The following is a 23,000-nucleotide window of genomic DNA, read 5'->3' on the forward strand; positions in this document are numbered from 1 at the left end:
CTGCTACGGTTGAACTTGGGATGAAACTCGTAAAGCAAACAAAGAAAAGACAAAAAAAAAAAAAAAAAAAAAATTAAAGAATTTAAGAAGGAAACAACTCCAATGGACATAGTGAGAGTGAAAAAAATAAGCCAGGTTAATGGCTTTGGGGGTTTGCCTTTTTTTTTTTTTTATTTTATAAATTGTGGATGATGCAGGAAGCCAAGTCATGTGCAATTTTATTTTGGGTTTTGCTTTTTTTTTTTTTTTTTTTAAAAAAACCTGTAGTGAAATCCTGACACGCTCCAGGAATTTTTTCCAACTGAAAAACTGAGAAGAAAGAACAAAAGCCTCATCCAGGGCAGAGGCAGAAGCAGCGGAGGGCAGGGAGCTGGATCGCGGGCGGTACCTGGATTTATCAGCTGCTTTTGACAGGCAAACACCCGGGAAACCTTCCTGTTTCCCCACCTGCAGCCCAGTCCTAAAGCCAGGCCAAGAGAGAATTTGCCAGCAGAACTGCTTTGGATTTAAAGCAGTCTCAGACTTCGTTTACAGTTTTCAAACTGAGACTCAAGGTGGATTTTCCCTGGAATGAACCGCAGACCCCGCGGTTCCCAGGAGACCCATCCCCACGGCTGCGGTCCCAGCGAGGGGAAAAGCAGGTGAAGTTAAACCCAGGACTCATAAAAACTCCACAACCTACAGATAACAGCACACAAGTTTCTAAAATTAATAATAATTAATAAAGCACAAGGAGCAGAACTTGAACCAGGCCAAACTGAACTGTTCTAAATCTGTATATATTTATTTATGTGTAATTAAAATCTGAAAGTTTTAAAATGTCCAGTGCAAGTTATTTATATCAAATTGAGGTTGTTTTTTTTTTTTTTTTTTGCCTTTTTTTTTGTTTGTTTTCAGGTTTTATTTGTTGGTTTTTTGTTTGTTTTTTTTTTTAAATGAAAGTCTTTGGATTTTCTGCCATTAGAAATGGGAATGAAGTTTTGGATCCACAAAACTGTAGCATGGACAAGATAGGCTGTGATGATAATGACTATAGAATTTCTGCAGGATTTTGTACTTGCTGTTGTTTCTCTTAATGCTGCAATAGATGTACAACACCCACACCACGATGTCATTCTCATTATCTCAATAAACCTCTTTTTATTTGAAGGAAGCACCTCCATCGTCTTTGTGAATAAGGATCCTTCTGCCTCTGTATCGTGAAATATTATATAGATTTTTAGAAACCGTCTCCTCCAGTTCCATGGCTGACGTTTGACCTGTGCAGTCACAAATGAAGCGCTCGGAGGATGCCAGGAGCCGGGGTTAACGCCCCCATCTCCCAAATCTCTCCATCTCCGCCAGCGCCAGGGATGAATAGTGAAATGATGTGTTTGAGGTGCTCCAGAACTACTCAGGGCAGTCAAAGCTAAACCTGTCTGCGAGGAGCTGCAGCAGGACCTCGTGGTATCAAGACAAGGAGTGATAAATTAAGCTCCACTAAGCCATATGCAATGAAGCTCTCCCCGTGAGCTGCTGTGTTCGTGGCATTATTAAGGGTAGGACTCTGAGAACAGGCACCTCGGGCTCACAGGAGGTTGGAAATACAAAGAAAATGATGGGAACTGTTAGAAAAGGATTAAAAATCCAGAACAGTGATTATAGTGCATGACACACGTGTTTGTACAGTATTATATTGGACTTTCCTCAGGGCTGTGCCCATCAGTTTTCTCGGGGGGCTGCAGAATGGGCTGGTGATAATAGGGAAATAGTCAAACAGTCCCCAGAAAAGACCACAGGCTTCCGGAGGGATTTCCCTTTTAGAAAAGTGTGAAAGAAAATATTTTCTGTACTAATATAATTTGTGGGGATGGCTCAGAGTCAGAAACTCACAGCTAAATACTCCCTTCCAGAGCTTAGGGATGCATTTAAATTGGGAATGGGATTGGAAACGTCCCTTGGTAAGAGGTTTGTGAAAGCAAAGACCTCAATGACAGGCTCTGCAGGTCTGGTTTTGCTCTGGACCTTCCCAAAGGAAGAGCCAGGGAAGGAGGAGGAGCCAGGGAGCAGAATGGAAATACTACAGACACATTAGAGGCTTGTTTACATTTCAAAGCTGTTTTGGATAATGCAGGGTGTAAGCCGAAAGCACAAAAACTATTCCTATTTAAAATTATTCCAAAATAGGAGGGCCCTGTTCTGCATCAGCATAATCCATGTTTAAAATGGATTATGATAAAGGAGAGTAAGGTGCTTTTGTGCTACAACACAGGTTTCCCTACATGGACCCTACACGGAGTTATTTAGGATAACCACCCTGAAATAATTCAATTTGCAGGCATCCTCCGGTGCACGGTATCAGAGAAGAGCAAACTACGCTCCCATACGTGATGAAAGTATGTGTGTGTGCACTGTAATATACAGGCGTGAAACTATTCCATAATGTGATCATCTTATGAAAACCTGACGTGGTCAGGGCACTCTTTGAATATCAAGGAATTCTCAGCCATCGCAGCGATGAGCCACACGGAACCGGGAGATGCCTACAGTAATTACATGCCACGTCCATCGGGTGGAAAAATACCTCCCTCCTCATTTTCCTCTCTGGGCAACTGCGAGGCTTTTGAATGTTTGATGAGGAACAGCCTGGTGCCTGAGACACCAGGATGCCACCAATTACCTTTTAATTGGGAGGAGGTTTGACGATTTGGATTCACTTGTTGATTCCGCCAGGGATGCTCAAGACCGATGATGGACGTGACACGTGGGATCAACCTTCTAAAAGCACTGAGACTTCTTCCACTTCCCAAAATTTTGGGCACCTTCCTTTCTGCAGACCCACAGAGGTGCTTGAGAAGAGCATCTTTCCGAGGCTGTACCAGGCTGATTATTATAATGAGTCAGTACCAGAGTTCCCCTCCCGGCTCATTGTCAAACAACATCCCCTGATGTGCTCTTTGCCTCTCCATCCTAGGAGGCAAAGAAAAAAAATAAAGGAAAAAAAATGGCATTTACACAATTCATGGCTCAACCCCGGTATAAATTCCCACACTGATTACAAATATTATCGTGGGAAAAATACGTGGGATCGTGTCAAAGAGTAAAAATAGATTCAGACTCATGGTTTCTACGCTTGTTATAGAACACTCTGGAATTTCAATCCTGAAGGGGAATTGAAAAAAAGAAAATATCTTTTTTGAATTAATTTTGAATGAATGACAAGTCCAGGGAAACCACATGACAATCTTTGACAAGCGAGAAAGAAGAAGAACGTTAAGAAAAACTCTTCGTTCCCAACAGCAGCCACCCCGAGGGTGACGCGAGGGTAAGAGTGACCTGGGACACTCTGCTGCATCTTCAACGTAAACAAGCCGAGGTGGTGCTGGCATTTCTGCACGGCTTTGGACAGGCTAAATAATTACCTGTAAGCAGGCCACCTTAAAAGCAAGAGGGTAATAATAGCTCTTCGTGCTAAAGCAACACAATAAACAGACTTTGCTGACCTGTAGTTAATGCATTCTTTCATAAATGAGAGAGTTCATTAAATTCCAAACTTTACATAGAGAACCCAAGGAGCCACACACCACCAGCGAGCAAAGGAAGTTTTTCCTGTTGGTGCGACTGAATCAAAACACCAAAACCGAAACCATTTTCAAATCAGGCAGTAAAACAAGTGTTGTTTGCAAGGGTGACAAAACACGCGTTTCAGGGATGATTGACTGGGCAGCCCAGAGAGATCACACGGAGCCATGTGCGGCACACGGCTACAGCCTTAGGTACCCGAACAGATTTGGGGAGAAACAGCCCAAACCCAGCCATTACACAGGATCTGAACACGCTGAGCCAGGAGGTATCATTTTGGTCTTCCTGCCTGACCTCCTTTAGGTTGCAAAGAATTCCATTCCCACTGCGGCCACCTGAGCATCCCTGCATTTTCAACAGCATCCCAGAAATAGCAGTAATGATCCCAGACACTGAATAGACACCCAGGCTTTGGCCCCACAATCGCGGTCCTGACGCACCCCAGCGACCTCCGAGGCAGGCAGCAAAAGCGATGCTGGTGTTATCCTGGATGGCTCCTTCGTAGGTTTTTATCCTGACACCTTCAGATGCTTCTCATTTGATTCTTCGCGGCAGAGAAAAGGCTAAAATTATACCCTGAAATTCAGAAGTGTTTGCCCTAAGGATAGCTTCATCTCGGTAGCAAAGGTTATGGCCAAAGAAGATTTGTTAAATGGAGACAGCTCAGCTCTTTTTTGGGTGTGAAATGAGTTCAGAGAAAGATCAAGCTCTTGCTCCAAGTTGAGAAGTTCTGCAGCGTGTCAAGATGTGTCTGGATGTCACAGTCTTCTCGCCTGCTGATGGCTCTGTCCCCGCAGAAGTGCCTTGGGTTCCCCTCGAGTTTTCCACTCCACAGAGCCTTAAATTGGCTAAAGGATCCCCAAGAGGCAGCATTTTCTCAGCCTGACTGAATGACCTGCACTCAAAAAAACCTGATAATCAGTCCACCATCCTCCTCTGTCCACACCCAAAATTTCATGTGCTCTATGTGGTTCTTTTTATTTTCTCATAGAAGAGAGAAATTTCAGCTAATTCTGCGATGGTAGCTTGGGTTTATTTATTCTCAAGTGCGTACTGTAAGTAGTAAATCCCATTCTTTCCACACGCCTCTCCAGGTCCTCACAAACTCACCCTGTGTTACAGACCTGGTGACAGGGGATCCCTGAAGGTTTTTACTCGAGCTCCAGAACATCTGTGGCTGAAACACTGCACGCTTTTGTTCTGGAGTTCACGAGCTTCATCACACCTTGGAGACTTCACTGTTTCTGACCACTGCGTGGAATTGCAGACAGAGGACTTGCCTGTGTTTCCTACATAGATTGTATCATCCAGGGACACTTCCAACAGGTTTACTTCTCAGCATGCAGCAAATATTTTCAAAAAAAGGGCATTTCCTATGAAACCATTTCATGCAATCAGCATATCCAGCTATTTGTCTTGGGAAGGTTAGGTTTATGTCCTACTAGTACCTTGTTGTGCCATCAAATCCCCTTTGTATTAGGCCCTGTACAAAGAGAACTTACCCCAACGTTGCTATTTCAGTGGACAAGATTATAAAGGAAATAGTTACCTGCATCTTACAGAAAACAGATGCCGTGCACAGAGCTAAAGCGATTTGCAGAGGGAGACATAGGGATCTGGGGGAAAAGCTGGGATCCAAACCCTGATAATTCAAGTCTAGCACCGTAACTACAAAAAAAACCCCAAAACTAGTTTCAACAGTCTGTTTCAGACAAAGACCTAGTCTATATGTTTATTTTATTTCCAATGATAAAAAGTTATCTCCTTTAAAAACCCCTGCCCTACTTCGCTGCCTGTCGGTTCATCGCCAAAACGAGAAGAGCATCCAAAGGGGGAAGGGAACCCGAGGTGTTGGTGCTGCCGAGGAGGCGCACGGTGGAAAGGCCAGTTTGCTCAGTCCGGACAATGGAAACAGCCTTTCTACACCCTCTGTGTAATGTGCTGCTGTTTTGACTCTTAAATGGACCCTGGCACCAGAGGGAATTGCTGCAGCCCAGGCCTCCCACTCCTGACCCATTTTCATTTCATTTCCTCCCCCCCAGCCCTGTCATATGTCAGGAGCACATTATACCTTTGAGAGTTTCCTGCTAATTTGGTGATCACAGGGAGCCTCCAGAAGAACACAGTAATTACCGTGCTAAACCAGGAGTCTTTTTAGCACAGATAGCTCTGGCTCTGCCCCGTTCGGGAGCTCTTTGCGAGGAAGAGGAGGCTTGGCAGAGTTCTCTGGAGATGGGAGCCCCTGCAAGGGACGGGGACCCCATCGCCGCCTCGGGTGCCACAGCCACACATTCATGGGGAAAGAGGCAGGTTTCAGGCAAACTGGGAAGCGTTCAGCTCTCCCCAGGAAAAAGATAAAGGCAGAAGAGGTGGGAAACCCATCCACCTTATGGAGCATCTTCCATAACTTTTGGAAGAAAGATGGAGAGTTTACAGAATCTACAGGAAGACTTTGATGAAAAGACAAAAAATAAAGGAACATTCCTGTTTTAAAGTGTTCTTAAAAAAGTTGTCATAGTGCCTTTGAGTCTGCTGAGCTAAGGAGTAATTCAGTCGAGTGCTGTGAGGAAAAATAGCTCTGTTCAGTTTGGGGCAAAGATTTTTTCCTATTAATGCCATGTGTTAATAAGCTTTTTCACAGCTTTCGAACATAAAGAACCTTTTGGTTTCATTCGCCACAAATTTTGGAGCCAACGCAGAAACCAAACCCAAACCCGTATGGCTTTACAGCTCCTAAAAACATCAGCAGAGGTTAACCTCAAACCTGTAACCACCTTCTGTAAACACGGGAGATGAAGGCAGGCTGACCCCGGGCAGTGTTCACACCACCAGCCCTCCTCAGGCTTCATCAAAGCAGGGGCAATAAACACCCAGGTAAATACAAGACACAAACCCAGGAATATCAGCCGGACCAGACCGGAGCCCCGAGTGTGACGACTTGGAGGGGTTTCTCATGGGCTTCGAGTGAATACTGTAAAGACAAACAAAATTAGAACCCAGTTTTAATTGGTTTCTTCTTGAAGGTGCCCACTCAGAGCGACAGGATTTTAAGGATTATTATAAAAAGTGAAAAGAGAAACAGGCTTGAACCTTATCACTTTTAGATGAGAGAAAACAAGAAATAAGTAAACCCTGGAGATCCTTTTATACCCTGCACTTGGCCTTGCCCGCTAACAGAAGTTTCAGAGATTCAAGAAACTGCTGTTCCAAAAAAGAAAACCACGAAATGATGTGACAGCTTAGGAAAGGTCTTCCCAACCCCCAGATGTCAGGGGCTGGTTGTGGACTTCAAAGTCTGATTCCCACACACTCCCACTGCAGACGTTTTCATTGCACAGACAGTGCACTTTCTGCTAACCCCAGGACCATAAAGGTATCTCTTTCAGCCACGGCCTCAACACTCTCCGTGTTTGTTGGGTAAAAGCAAGTGAATGTGTTATAGCGTCCCACATTCCAAAACAGCCATTTCAGGCTTCTCCTGAATTTTTTTCCTAAGCAATTTTTTTTTTTTTTTTTTTTTTTTGCTGTGGGATCACAGAAAGTCCTTTGAAAGCACTATCACAGGGTGCTGTAGCTTTTCCTCCCCAGCGTACTGTTGCTGATGAAATACTGCAAGCATCCTCACTTCAAGCACGTAGTGGTAAATGTCAAGAGCCTTTTGCAAGGGAGAACAGTAGTATCTTACAAAAAATAAATAATAAAGATGTGCTTTACCTCTCTGCTTGTTAGTGCTGGGACTACGTAGCAGAAGATGGCCTCCAGCCACTCTTTTTGGCAGGTCACGAGCTATCTTAGCCTTCACTTGTGTAAAACACGGATAATGATCTGTTCCATGGGACAACTGTTCAACACTTGTGAAAAGTAAAGTGTGCACCTTCCAAGAGAAGGAACAATCCTGTACCTCCTCCCTGCCACTGCTGGACACACATGAACCCATTCTCTGTGATGCCGAGGCTGTGGCCAGCACAATCCACACAGAGATGGAGCGGCCAAACAAGCTGGGGAGGAGGCGCGAGGTGCACGCAAGATCACTGCCCTCTGCTGAATGGAAGAGGCTCCCGAGAGGCACAGATTTGCTCCACAAACCTGAGTTCTGGCATCTGTTGCATTTCAAAAGACAACATTTAGCAAGAGGAGATCAGGCATCACTTAAGCCCACCACCATTGGGGTGGTGCTACAGCAGGATAGTCAGTAATCCTAAAAAAATTGCCACAAAATACGATGGAGCCTGCTTTGTCTCCTGTCAATTAAAGGAGATGCACTATTTTCATGTTTGTGCATAAACACCAGAAATGTTTGACGCCATCAAGGAAACTGCTACTAAGCAAAAGGTGCTTTGCCCAAACCAAACCACACGGAGCCAAGTCATCGTTTCAGCCAATTAGATGATTAGGTTGGCCCCACCCTGTATGGTTGCCTTACAGCTAATTTATAGATCCAAACTCCCACTGCAGTTGCTGCTATTCAGATTATCCACGTTTTACTTTCACCTCTCTATAGATATGATCGGCGGAATTTAATTTTTCACAGATCTTGCCAACCTTTAATGCTTTACTGTATCGCATGGGGAAAGAGAACGTACTGGCAATTCTGAGCCAGATCCTTTTAAACCTCCTCTCCCCAATCCTCAGCAGCAGAGGGTTTTCTCCATTCCTTCCACAGCTGTCTCCAGTTAGATGACAAGAATAAGCTTATTGGATAACGACCTAATTGCACATTAGCACAGAAACAAAACGCTTAAACTGTCACTTTACATTTTCAAGACAACTAACTTATTTTTAACATGGTCCTCAGCAAGTCAGGAGCACACAGAGCTTCAAACCGGCATCGTCAAGGCCACGGAAAATAAAGAGAAGTTGCAGGAATTCCACCATTTCCATTTTGGTTTTTTAAAAATCTGTTAAAACAACTTGTCCATTCAGTTCGATCAGTGCCCGAATGAAAATTTCCTGCCCTTAATTACTGTTGATGGCAGACTGATAGCAACACACGGAAACTCTGTAAAAGGTTCAACCTTCAGAGGGAACTAAAAATGGCTTGAAGGATAAAGTTTTTATGAGCAGGGTAAATTTTCAGACACGGTATGTACAGAGCTTCACAGGCAGCAGTCAGAGGTTTTTCCTGCCTTAGATACCGAGCAATTTTATGCAAAAGGAATATTCTGTCCCAGCTTCAGATTGGAAAATGGAATCAACCGCGTTCTAAGCTCAATGAACATAATCCATAGTGTCAGCCCTGGCACCGGCCAATGCTCCTTGTAGGAGCCACTGTCAAAACTAGAGCCAAGAGCAAACACAAACACATCCTTGGGAGAGTCGAGCCTGATCCCTCCCCTCTGCTCCCACATCCTCACTCCGAACAGTGACAGCTTTTTTGCAAACAAGGTTTCTGCCAGTGACTGTTTCATCACGTCACCAGGAACAGAAGGCAGAGAGTGCCAGGAATACTCTACAGCATTGCTCCAAACAGGTTTATTTCTGTATCTTCGATAATTCTATCGCTGTGGAGTCTCTCCAGGGGCTCACTGGTTCGACAAGCACCACCTGGGGAGAGCCCTCAGGTTCACAAAGAAAAAGCAACCCCTGCCCCAGGCATTTCACCCCCCGTGCCTGGAGCATCGTGGATTCGCTGGCCTGGAGAAATCCTGGGGAAACACGTGGGTGAATCACCCTGGGGTACCCTCTGGAGAAATCCTGGGGAAACACGTGGGTGAATCACCTTGGGGTACCCTCCCCCCCAGCGGTTCCACAAAGGCTGGATCCAGCAACAGGGAGGTAGTTTTCTACCTTTCAGTCATTTCTATTTGCACATCTGTGCTCGGCTGTCACTTGCCACCCCACACAGGAAGAATCCATCTCTCCAGACACCTTCTAGCCATCGGGTCACCTTTAGGATGGCAGAACTGTCTTGACCATGTTACAAACTTGCACTAATTACAAATATGCCAGTACAAGTACTGATGACCCGCTCTGTGCCAATGTTTCTGGTCTTTCCAGGCATGAAGGTCTACAGATGCGCATTTTTTTCCATGAAAAGGTATAATTAAACACCAAGAAAAAGACCCCCGGGCTCTGCACCTACACTCACATCCTCCTCTCAGCAAAGCACTCCCAGCTTAATGTTGCCCAAGGCCCAGAGACTCCGCTCCCGTGTAAACCAATCTGGGAGCAGACTCCTGGCCCGGAGGAGATGAGCGGGAGCAGTGATCTGTTACCCCCTGCTCAGGAAGAGACGGCTTCAAACAGGAAACCTAAAACGAGAAAAAGCGCCTTGTTAACTCTTTAAGCCCTGAGGCTTCGGTGGTAAAACATATGGTCAGAATTACCAGCCAAAGCAAAGCAGAACAGTGCACTGTGGCTACACTGCCCTCGGAACACGCTACTTTGCTTTACAACATTCAGTTTTTTATAATACAAAGAACAAAAAAACCCCAACTTATTAGTAGAACGCAATACTTCCTTGCAGCGCTCAATTCTTTCAGAGATTTCTTATGAAAAAGAGAGGCCTGTCGTGATAAATACAGATGCTTTTCAAACAGAAAGGTGAATTCTTTCCAAAAGGGATTCCTGGACTCTAGGCAAAATATGGTTTTCAAATGCTTTAGGGCTAAACTTGAAGCAAGAAAGAAGTTTTCATCTCCTTAAGTGATGCAGATGGGAAACTTAAAACTTCTTTTTTTTTTTAAACAGATTCCATATATTACTGCAAAAATTAAATTCAGAGACATTCAACTTTAAAGATCAGCCCTGTAAATCTTTAAAACAATCCAAAATTACACAGCAGAAGTATTACACCTTTCCTCAAAAGGTGTAAATTCTTGGAAAGTCCTCAAAAGAATCTACTTCCTTAGGGGCCGGGGTCCAACCTCATTGGAGGCCAATTCTTTTGTTCTGCTCTGCAATAAAGGTCTGTATTTATTCATTCCTGGAGGTTGCTGCTCCCTCGGCTTCTGAGCAGCCCCTTGTATCTTCCCCTCACTGGGGGATTCAGCCCCCGTCCCTGCCCTCGGGCAAAACATATGTTCCACCCCAGCCCCAATCCAGCCAGGGTGTTTGCAAGGGAATAATTGTTTTATGTTTATTAATCACCTGCATGCAAATAGGCGCCAGTAAAAACTCCAGGCAGATTCTCTGCCAGACTCACATGATCCATAGCACCACACCCCAGTTTTGGGCTCTGGAATAACGAACACCGCCAATAAGGAGGCATCACTCCTTTGATATGCAGTGACAAAAACATCACATCAGCTCAGCCGCTCTGCAATGACGACTTTGAAAAGACAGACAAGAAACCTGCAAAAACATTCAACATCAGTGGTAAAATAAATTAGAGACGCTGCACATTAAGCTCAACAAACCCATTAATGCAAGATGAAGGGGTGAGATTTCAGTCGCAGAACTAGAACACTCAGACTCTCCTCATGCTGTTGTGACCTGCCAAGAGAAAAGAATCAGGCTGGGACCTCCTTTCTTATAGCGTGAAAAAGTTTGAAAAAGTTTTTTGAAAGAAAAAGTAAATTTTAGCAACATGTTTCATAGTGTTATATGCCACTGGCCTTAAATAAAAGCCACTGCAGCCACGACTACGCTAAAACCAGCAGATAATTAAACTCATTCTGGAAAAAGTTAAACTACAAAGTCTGATGGGACTCAGTTAAAAAATAATAATTTCAGTAAGGGCAGTCTAAAGAGGCAGGGTGAGTTAAGGCACTGGGGCTGCGAGTTTCTTCTGTGACATTAAGTGACTCTAACCCAGTTCTCACACGTTCAGTAAAATGGGAAAACTTGGTCTTTAAGACCGGCAACTTTGGGGGGAAGAGAGCAACATTCTCAAGCACACCACAGAGAGAGGATCAAAACAGCTTTGACAAATAAAGGCAGTTTGGTCTCTCACTTACCTTTCCCAGCCAAGAACTCAGGTGTTGTGCCACACCACACAATACAGGCTGCACCCAACCTTGCACACATCCATCCTATTTCCAAGACTCTTTTCCCAAGCTTACTCAAACACAGAAAGAGCACCCAAACAGAGCACTGTGAATGGTTACCTCATTCAAGGCAAACCCCAGTTTGGAAGCAGTCTCAGTGACAACTGCTCTCCCAAGAATCACTTCTGGGCAGACTGTGAGTATCAGCCACGTGATAGTCGTATGAGGCTGTTCTGTGAACGGAGTTTTTATACGGAAGCATCACTGACAGCCCAGGCCTCAACGACTATTCTCATGGAAACCAAGCTCTGGTGAGTGGAGAGTAATTCAAAGAGTTATGAAAGGTGCTGCAGTTTTATTTCTCATTGAGCTTCACGTTCTTCTAAATATAGACACACATGAATTAAGAAAAAAATCACACAACTGATACATCGGTTTGTATTTAAAATACTTAATGTAGCTATGAGCCTACGTGCTGGCAGAATACTCTTTCCCACTAACAGAACCATGACCAGGTGAGTTAAAAACGACACCAGCATTTTAAAATCCATCCTACTTGAAAATATTTCACCTTTCACTTGGATTAGGCTGAAACAAAGTATAACGCAAGCAAAATAGGTCTTTGAAAACTTGATTATTATTATTTTATAAAGCAAAGAGCGGTAACATCTCTGGAAAAATAAAGTAGATGCCATATGTTTAGCATGAAACACTTGCCTGGTGTTGAGCTTTAATTACGAGAGTGGATGACAGCACATTGTCATCTAGAAAATACAGTACCAGTTTCCCCACACGTAAGAAAACTTATGGGGAGGGGGAAGTAAAAATCTCTGAAGAGGAAAGAAAGGTACATAACCCGAATGTGCACCTATTAACACTAAATCACGTTTCACCTTCACCAGGGAATGATTTGCTTAAAAGCTCTCAGGAAGGATCAGTGGAATAAAAACATAAAACTGGCTATATAAATGTCAATCTTTATTCGATCTCCCAGTGCAGTACATGACTTGTGTGCTCCAAATGAATAGAAAAAAAACCCAAAAGTGAACAAAAAAGACAACTGCTGAAGAAAGACCTCAAGGGTTAGGACGTTGCTTTCGGAAGGGGAATATTGTCCACTTCATGGATGCCATCTTTGTCAATGAACCGGGCATTGAAAGAAGCCAGATTGAGGATGAAGCGTTGCTGAAGCTGTTCAACAGAAGACAAAAAGACAAAAGAGATGAGATTCATGCAAAGCTTAGACAAAAGAGAAGAGCATAATTTAAGGGATATGCCGTTGCACATCAAAATCTCCATTCTGGGTCTAGTGACCTGAAATATCAGGAACTAGAGTGTTTTTTTCACTGCTCAGGATTCAATTAGCAGGACTTTGTTCTGTTTTAAGACTATCCATGTTAGACAAGCCTTGACTAGAGATGCAAAACACACAAGCTTCATAACAAGGAAGACATTTAAGCAGGAAGAAGTCTAGAGTGGGCTACAACTTGGGCACAAATGTATGTATCAAAAAGATATTTCAAACAGAACCTCTTTACAGCATTTCTGCCTGATGTTTCCCCACGTTTCTTCCCAATTATATCCAATTCAACCTCTTAGAGACAAGGATAAAGAATATTTTCCTACAATAAAAGCCCTGGAGTCTGAAAGGTTACATTTATGATAAAACTGATCATGAACTTTAAGGCCAAATTTTTACCTCAGTTAGATATCACCCCACAAGCTGGAAGAGAAGTACACTTAGAAATATATTCTAGTTAAGTGTAACACAAGTACCAGAAGGATGCTTGCACTATGTGCAGAAGAAACATAAAAGGCAAGACTCAAAAGACTGTCTGTATCAATATTATGCTAAGCGTGGAAGAAGAAGTAAAGAAAAGCAATTAAGCTTCAAGTTTATGTTCTGGAGGACGTGAACCATGCTAAGACAATGCAAGTGCCCACAAATCCGTTTCCTCAGTAGCTATTTCACATCTGGTCAATGCGCTTTTATTACCCCTTCTGGCAAAGGCAGCAAAAAAATGCCACAAGAGGAACAGGAAAATATCAGTAAATGAATGCAAACAAACATTCCTTTCTCAAGATCATAAGGGTCTAAGTTTGGCAACTCACCTCCTCTAGACATTTTTTTAGGAGCTCCACAGCTTCCTCACGTGTGATACCTGAAAGAGAAAACATCCACAGATTGATTGAATTAGAGGCCGTCTTTCTCAACAGAAACTTTATTAAATTTAAACAACTTTTCAGCTGAGCACCAAAACCTCTCCCTTCCCAGCTCACAGAAAACACTTTCCAGATGTACTGAGGACGCCCTGCACCAAAGCGCTCACGCTGCAACAAGCCATTGAGAATCGATTTGTTACAGTGAATGGGAAGCATGACGGAATTCTGCCTCCCATGGCCAGGGACGGGGCTTTGGAGAGGTCCAGCCGGCTCGCTCTCTCCTCCAGCTTATTACGGTTTTAAATCAGCTCCATCTGTCCACAGCCGGCTGCAAGTCAGTGACAGTAGGCGGGGACTGGGTTTAGTGCTACGTTCCCTGCTGGGTATTAGTTTTAATAATGGGAAAGGCACGTGTGTGATGCCCCTGCTATTCTCACACATTAGGATAAAATCCAGCACTCCATACGGATGGCAAGCCAGGACAACGTGCTGTAGCTCACTATTCTCTTTTCACAAGGAATGGTGAAAATGGAGCAGTATCACTTTCAAGAGACATGACTAGAAAAATAAGCTCTTATTTCTAAAGTTTGTTCCAGACCTGCATCCTCTGTTCAGGCAGAAGCCCCACTAGAATAAAATTTGTCAGTTTATAGCTATTTCTTGCTAGAGATAGATGAAAGGATTACTAAGCAAACGTCTCTGCTATGAGATTAAACTCAGCTTCACACACAGGAATAAAGTAGTTTTGTAGCTACAGCCAAAGATGTCAGACTAACAATATTCCAAGCTTTGTATGTTTCCTCATACGTAAAGTGGGGATGGGGCCATATTTACTCCTTGGCAGTGTAAGAACTGGATTACGATTCTAAAATTAAAACTTTAGACAGGTACAGACATGTGCAAGAATTATGATCAAGAAGTACCATGTGCATAAAACTGTAAACCAAACCATCATCACCACCACTTCAGAGTACTGATCTTGCAAGGAATATCTTTTCACTTGTATGTTTTTAATATATTACACACAAAGCCAATCCAAGATATGAAGCAACAGGATCTGGGACTGCCCTCTGAAGATTGATACTCTGGGAAAATGTACATGTCATAGCCAACAGGCAAGCAAGTAGAAGATAAAGTTATCAAAATATTATTTATTAAAAACAGACTACTAGCAGCTAATGGTCCAGGAAAGTCTAGTCATGTTTTAGAATAAATTGAAACTTCCTTCACTTACAGTCTGTTATGCTTCAAACAGGAAAACACTTTAAGGAGTTGACTAGTTTCACATGCCCATTTCAGCAAAAACAGAAGGCAATCTTTAAAGCTACATTTATTCTAACAAAAAGTCACATTCAAATCTGTAGCATCACAGCAATTGCGCTGGACCATCTGACTCGGCAAACATCAGTCTCTCAGTTTAAGCCTTTAATCTACCAATCAGTAACAGGGGAATTTTCTTCTCCATAGACTCCACTCACCTGGTTTGTAATAGCGGTCGAGGATGCTGAGGGTGAGGAATGCACCGTATCCATGTGCTGCAAAAGGAGCTTTAGCCAGAGCCGCGAGGTAGTCCATGTAGTAAAGGGCAGGGCCGTCGTGGTCGTCATAGCCAGCCAGGAGCAGGTTCACGTGGTAAGGGGTCTGCAGAGAGAAACCACCTTTTAATTACAGCAATCACACCCCAATCTCTGAATCTTAATTCCCTGTGTAACCTACAGAATAGCAACACACTGGGTTTCACAATTCTTTGCCATAAAATCCTACCAGCACCATCAATACTGCCTGCAGGAGACTACGCATCTCAATCTAAAACAGATTAGGTCTCTTCATAATACATAATGCAAGAGTAAATAAAGCCATAAAACTCTGATTCTCCTGAGAATTAGTGTTTGGTTTTGGGTTGTTTTTTTTTTTTTTAAAAAAAAGCTTTCATGGCACATTCAAACTTCAGAAAACTTTAATTATGTTTTCACACCAGATTCTTTCATCTCAACATATTGCGGATTTTTACTGTCAGCACGTGAGCACAACGTGAACATTTTGCAGTTTATAAGGACGTCTTTGTTAATTTAGCAGGCTCGTTCCTCAGCCATGCCACTGCTAACCAGAGAGCATGTTAGCACATATGAAAGTTTACATCCAGTGCAAACAGTTATATACAGTGTTACGCCATCTTGTTAATTGATAGTTAGATTTTTATTGCACATACCAAGTTTAATCCTTATCATTAGACTAACTTGACCAAGTGGATGAAGATGATCTAAGGAACTGGTTTATTTCTATCCAAAACTAAGACACTTCAACATCTGCAGCTTTTCCTCTTTGGTTGGAAACCGTTTTCTTAAACTAGAACTTCAGTCTGCTTTAGCTGCTGTTTTCTCTGATTCTTGTTTATGGCTTCGGCAAGAGCCTATCAAGCAAGACGAGAACTATCCACATCTTATCCAGAAAGACCAGGCAACCGCACAGATGTAACCGTGCCTTTTTATGGTGCACATGCAAGTTTAGCAATTCCTTCCCCGTTTCCTTCGCAGTTTAGGTTTAGCATGTTCCACCATCGTGAATAAAGCAGATGTCCCTGTACATCTTCTTCCAAGATGTGTTACTTTCTAAGACTGTGAAACACGCATGTACTGTATTGTTTTTAAATGTAGGCCAAGAAGAAAATTTCGGAATTTTACATCTTTTTTAAAACAGCTTTTATATCCTTCCAGTATTTCCACATTTATATAATGTTTCTTATTAAAGATACTAACAGGATCTCTCTTAAAATGCTGGAAAGTCTAGATCAACAAAGCAAAAAAAATGGGGAAAAAATGATGATACAACTAACAATAGATCAGAACAAGCAAACGTAATTTCACCCTAAAGCCAAAACATTAACTTCATCAGAGGAAAAACTTCATTTTGATAACAAGCACAGTGAATTCGCACTCAAAAAATATTACAGTATACTATATATTGACTTCCAACAAATAGAAAGAATAAAGCAGGCTACAGTTATATATCAAACATCACTGTAAATTGTGTGATTTAATCTTCAAAGCAATCGAGAATATTTGGAACCAAGTTACCATGCAGCTGTAGTCATTTAATTAGTCTGTATTTCATCATTTAATTATTCTGAAACATCACACAAGTTGATATTTAAGAGCCATGACACAAGATCACTCAAATTATTGTGTGACTTTGAATTACCAACAGTGGCATATGTGAGATAGTCAACCATAAATAAATGGGGTTGTACAGACTTCAACAAATCTGCAAGCTGTGCTTCAGTCGAGAGTTCTGCTAACGGTGGATGAGGCCACTTCTTTGAACTCAAACACAAAGTGTCCCCCGTGCCTTCCTATTATTCAAGAGAGGTAGGATTTAAACATTAGAAAATATACATCATCTATTTACTACTTCTGTGATTACAACTGAAATTCACAGACAGCACCTCTTAATGCTGTCGTAGTGGGACTAACACCTCCGTGCCGGGACATCCCTTGTACATCTCCATCCTTCTGTGCATTCCAAAGGCAGACTTGCCTTTTGTAACCAAATCCATGCCAACAGTTCAAAACTCGTTAGAAGATTGGTGTAATTAAAAGGCTACCAAATGAGTGAATGACTAACACTCCACGACAGGTTTATTCCACGCCCCCCTCCAAACTTAACCTTGCTTTAAGAGGCACCATTTCTCATCCCAAGTAGCTTTGCACTTTACGCTGTTTGATTTAAAATAACTACAGCAATTAAGAGACGTGTGAAATTCTTCAGAATTTGCAGCTGAAGAGAACAGTTGTGATAAATACACCAACCCAACAAGCTCGGCAGCGGGAGGCCAGGCGGTGACAAGCAGCGGTGTGACATCTGGCGGAAGCCACAGTCACAGCAAGGGGGGAAAGGTGGGCGCGAGGAAGCATCCCGCCAAGCGTGGACACGGGGAGAGGAACTGACGGGCTTCCTTTGGACCCAGGCCAGACCCTGTCACCTATAATTAAACATAGCGGCACAACAAGACACTGAACTTCATCAGGTTTGGAGGGGCGAGGGGGTATTTTTCCTGTTCCCCCCACAGCAGGCAACCTCAGCAGGACGTTAAATGTACTAAACCCAGCCCCTGATTCAGCAGGTGAAGATGCTGCAGGAGGTAACAGCGGAAGAGGAACTGCCGCCCTCACCCATGTGAAAGCCCCCGGGCTCCAAAGCAGTTTCTAGGTTTGCCTCAATTGCAACATAGAAATGGAAATCAACAAAGATTCTTTTCACATCCTACTTGGGAGTATAAGCTTTTTTGTTGTTTTGTTGGGTTTTTTTGTTTTAAAAAGAGAAAAGTCATAAGAAACCACATGTTGACTATTCAGTAAAAGAAAAGAGCACAGTGATGAAACAGCTTTAAGCTACAAGCCCAGTGTCTTTACACTTGATACTTTCCACCAGAAGAACAACTTCAAGGCGCTGCCTTCCAAGGGCCATCCCCAAGACATCAGGAACTTGGCCTACATGAGCCACAAGGTTCATAAACTGAATCAAACTGGGCAACGTAGGGAGGAACCCAGGTGGTGATTAACAATGCAGAACAAGCTCTATTTGGGGCTGGGCCACAAAAACAGTCCAATGCCTGAAAAACTGCTGTTCAGTGTTTGCCACTGCCCTTCACACACCTTCTAGCGCTCCGTAACAGAAACAGCTTCACACGGTACGTGGCAATACAGCAACAAACCACCTTTTCCCCAAACTGTTTACTTCTCAATGATTTCCTGCTCCTAACAGAAGGTGGTGGCATGTTTTACCTTCTCATTTTTTATCATCCATATAATTAAATTAGTAGCCTCCAGGAACCCTAAATGCAATTCAAATAGATACAGAGAGCTCATGTTAACCCAAATTATGAGGAAAATGTAACAAAATTAACAGGAAAAATATTCTGATGGCAAGGTTTGTATCATCAAGTTCCAAATCCCACAAACAAATCATTAAGTGCTACGTTTAAAGAAAAAGAGTTCTCCCTGCAGTACAGAGATCACTGTAGTGTGACAGTAGTGTCAGAGTGCGCCGCTTGCTCCGGGGCATTGCCATCTGCAACAGCACAACATTTTGTCTCCGGTAAATAAACACATCTGCCTTTGCCAGTGTCCTCCCCACTGTGCTGCCCATCTGGAGCAGGTGAGCTGGAAGACAGGCGTGGGCTCAGGAAGGAGGGGAGACACGGGGATGATCAGGCCTCAGGGGACACGGCACAGAGGAAGATGACGGTGCCACATCAATGCCACATCCTACTGGCCAAATTTACCCAAAAGCCTGTTAAATTACTCCTGTAGTGGTACTTTAAATTGTAGGTAAGAAATGGCTGCTTCTGCTTTAGTGGGCAGGACATTCAGTGTCAGTCTCACCTACACCATCTGTGCAGGTCGGATGCCCTTGAGACAAGCCACCAGCACCAGGAAACCTGGCCGACAGTCACCTGGGCCAGGCACCAAGCAGCATTTCTCCTTCACATCAACCTCCAAAACGGCACAGAGTTCCACAAATAACACACACACTCCCTTCCAAATCGCATCTGAGCGAAAGCTAAAGCAGGCAGCATCACTGCCAACCATCATCCACCAACCATGCTTAATCCATGTATTTGGCTAAAGTCATTTAAACCACAAGAGCAGCATTTCATGTGTGAGGCTGAGGCAGGACCCTGTGCTGAGCTCTACTGACTCGCTCTAACTTCGGTACCTTGAAAACATGCTACCTTCAGCTATCACCCACGGCAGAAGTGAGAACACTGATCTGACGCTGTTCCTGCAGATGAGTTCTTGAAGAAGGGTCTGGACCTCACTCCACACACGTGTAATTCTCAACAATACAGTTCTAATGTTAATACTGGCCTTTATTTTCTACCCCAAAACATTAGCTCAGGCCTGTGCAGTAAACTGTTAAAATAGCAATGTAATTTTTCCCATGCCCTACTCCTGACAGAGTTGTTCAGCTTCATTCTCAACATCCTATTTCTTCTCTTCTTTCACATAGCGTGTTGAGGAGAATGCTAACGAAGTGCTTCCTAACCCTGGATCTTTAAATGTCTGTTTGTCCCTTCATGACAGCTTTTCATACTTTGAAAAAATTACCATGAGAAAAATCGGTAATTGCAGTTTAGTAACTTGAAAATACAGCCCCAACTTGGATTTGATATTTACTGAAAGCCTCATGTTGCTGTTTACAAAAGGGACTTGTTTTGCTAAGTACATCAAACAGCTTTGCTCTATTAAATCATTTTCCAAGAAGATTAAACGGATTCAGTGCATTTGCATGAAAACTGACAACCTTATCTCGATGTTAAAGAGGCTTAATTCACTTAGCTGTCTGCAGTGTTTGTGACAAAAATGTTTATTGGGCCCAAGGCTGGAATTTTAAGCCTACAGTTGTATCAGTTATTGATAAGTGATGCGATAAGTTTTTTAAATAAGCAAATCAAGTTATATTTCAATAAAACATCCTTTCAGCAAAGTGAATTCATCACTAAAGACAGAAGCCGCCACATTTTTCATCTGACTCCATTACTTGAAAATCGAAATATTCCCCTGTAAGACTTTGCCAAAATCTTTTGGCTACTACTCACTCGACTCCGAAGATAGTCAGCCAGGTTTCGCCGTGTGAAGTTTGCAGCTGCGGTAGGAGACAATTCATAACCTGGAGAAGAAATGTGTGTATTTGATAAAAGCGCAAATCCATATTCATGTTTCACTTCCTGACTTTCCATTCCTATTCTGAAATAACAAGATATTCTTTAATGACAAATTGTCACTTGTCTAATTCCAGTTTATTCTAAAAGCTGCAAGCATAAAAAAGGCCCTCAAAATCCAGGTAGCTCGTATCCAGGTAGCTCGTATCTGTATAGACCATTAAAATACATAGCTTCAAAAAATTACAATACTATGGGCACATGGCCTGAATTTTTCAGTCCAGTGTATCAGGAAAACCTGTAACAGTTGTCCTGCAATGGACATATTAAAAGAAATATTGTACCAACAAACCCATTACATCGTGTATATTACAAACAGGTTATCTGGGCTTTGGATAAACCTCTTGGTTTATACTATATGATCCAACCTCCATTTCTTCATCCTGCCTTTACTATCACCTTTGCATGAAACTAACAATGCAGAAATCCTTAAAGCTAGAGAAGCTTTGAGAACTTGCCACCAACATTCAACTGTTACCTACACTTATTAACTCTGCTTCCAAACCCTCAGTAACTGTTCTCCTTCACTCACCATTTCTCATTTTGTAGAGCTGAACATTTTTCTGGATGTATTCTGCAAACTGGACAGTGTCTCCAGGCTCCCCAACACACAGGAGTAGGATCTTTTCACTCATCTTAAACATTTTATCATGGTCTAGGCAAAGAAAAATAACATTAGGAGCCATGGTCATGAGAATGACAAAACAATTTATTCTATGTCATAACACATCGTGATCTTTCAGAAGCAAGAAAGGAAGAGACTTGGATAACTGCGTTAAAGTCTTCCTGAGCAAACCCTACCATTCAGCTTCTCACAACACAATACACAAGATTGTTAAACACATCGCCAAGAGAAACCAAACTGAAACGCACACAGTGCTCCCTTCAGGAAGGGAGGCATTGCAGAAACATGGTCTTTCTTACATAGAAACAGACTAAAACTTCACACAGAATACTGTGTTTAGACAAACTTCAACGTTGTGCCTAGTTCTTCCTTGGGTCAGGAATAAGAATTTTAGTCAGTGACCATTCTTCTTTATCTAAATACACAGCATCAGAAGCTAATCCTTTAGTATAAAGCTGAAACATCAACACATCGAGCAAAAGCAATCTTAGGAAATCCAGAAACAAATTCCATGTCAAGTGATCCCCCTCTTCCTGATATCCAGGACTGTCTCAAAAATTAGCAATCTAGGCAAGTGACGCTTTTTCAGAAACAGGGTTTTGCCTGTCATTATTTTTTGTAAAAAAATTGAACCTTGAAGTTATAATTAAAACTTATAAAACAGCGCAGTGATATACACAGCAATTAAGGAACAGTTAGCTATACTTTCACTCATAACTGCAGTTTTAAAAACTTGTCTCTGCATATTTGAGTGAATCCAAGTCGTCATGATGACAACACTGCTGACAATTCCGTGCTGCAGGCTCATCTCATCAGAGCAGGCTGGCACCCAGACACCCGAGAGAGAAAAACTCAGGCAGCTGTTGGTGTGAAAGGAACGCCACTTCTCTATGCTGAAGGTAGGTGTATGGAACACTGCTAATTCTCCACCTCTGAACTTCACTTTCAGTTTACTAAATGCTGCTGAACAATCTCTGCTGCAAGACAGGTACGAAGTGTCACAATCCCTTAATATGATTTTAAGAGTTATTAAAGTACCCATGAGCTCCCCAGAAGCTGTGTGTCTTGAGAGCTCAGGAAAGGCCACGGGCACTCATCAGCCCTTGCAATCGATTCACAAACTAAAGCAAGCATTAATAAATGCCAATATTCTAAATATATATCTGAAAATTGCTGCTGGAAGTAGCACTGGGGGGGGGTCTCCCCAGAGCAGAGGGGCAGCATCCCCCCCCTCGCCACGCTGCTGGGGATGCAGCCCAGGACGCGGGGGGCTTCTGGGCTGGCAGCGCACATTGCTGGGTCATGCTGAGCTTCTCATCCGCCAACACCGCCAAGTCCTTCTTCTCAGGGCTGCTCTCAATCCATTACATCCATGAATAAAACCTAAACCGAAACACTCGGCAGCCTCCACCTTCACCCACACATGCCCATTCTAACAGCCTTTCCCCAGCCGCCGCCAGCGCCAGAGGCTCACAGCTGCCTGACCGCACACAAGGAGCTCACCCTTGGTCGCTTCCTCATGACCGGAGCCCAGGGGCACCCTGCCCGCCCAGGGCCGGCCCGGCTCGGCCGGGGCTCCCCGCCGGGCCTGCCCCGGGGGAAGGCAGAGCTAACCGAGGGCCGTTCGCTCCGCGCGGGCCTCGCCTCTCACCGTGCTTCATCTGGACGATGCTGGAGGCCGCCACCGTGTCGGCGGCCACCAGGACGTAGTCGGGGCCCTGGATGCCGATGAGGTACTCCATGGCCGCCCGCGCGCCGCCGTCCCCTCAGGCCGCGCCGTGACACAGCGAACCACCGCCCGCCCCCTCGCGCGCAAGCGCCGGCGCGCAGTGATGACGCACCGCTCGCGAGGGCCGCCGGGCCGGGAGGAGGGGACACGTGGGGCGGCGGCCTGAGGCGATGGCGGCGGCCTGGGGCGATGGCAGAGGTCGGCCGGGCGCTGCTCCCCCCGCTTTATACCTCCCCGCCACCTTCGCCAGTCACGGCGCCGGCCCCAACGAGC

General features: G+C 43.7%; 1 protein-coding gene across 2 annotated transcripts; it reads right to left on the minus strand.

The window, feature by feature from the left end:
• Nucleotides 1-11,829: 11,829 nt before the first annotated feature.
• PSMB2 (proteasome 20S subunit beta 2) lies at nt 11,830-22,806 on the minus strand. 2 transcript variants are annotated; one of them, XM_074162028.1, is made up of 6 exons: nt 22,650-22,806; nt 20,906-21,028; nt 20,251-20,321; nt 15,131-15,293; nt 13,602-13,651; nt 11,830-12,680 (listed from the first exon to the last, which is right to left on the minus strand). In XM_074162028.1, exons 1-6 carry the CDS (start codon nt 22,738-22,740, stop codon nt 12,573-12,575), a joined length of 606 nt encoding a protein of 201 aa, XP_074018129.1. In that variant the 5' UTR covers nt 22,741-22,806; the 3' UTR covers nt 11,830-12,572. The 2 variants fall into 2 exon arrangements, with proteins under 2 accessions (XP_074018129.1, XP_074018130.1); XM_074162029.1 differs by having other exon boundaries at nt 22,725-22,740.
• Nucleotides 22,807-23,000: the final 194 nt, after the last annotated feature.

This window comes from Numenius arquata, chromosome 21 (assembly GCF_964106895.1).
Source record: "Numenius arquata chromosome 21, bNumArq3.hap1.1, whole genome shotgun sequence".
In the NCBI taxonomy this organism is placed as follows: Eukaryota; Metazoa; Chordata; class Aves; order Charadriiformes; family Scolopacidae; genus Numenius; species Numenius arquata.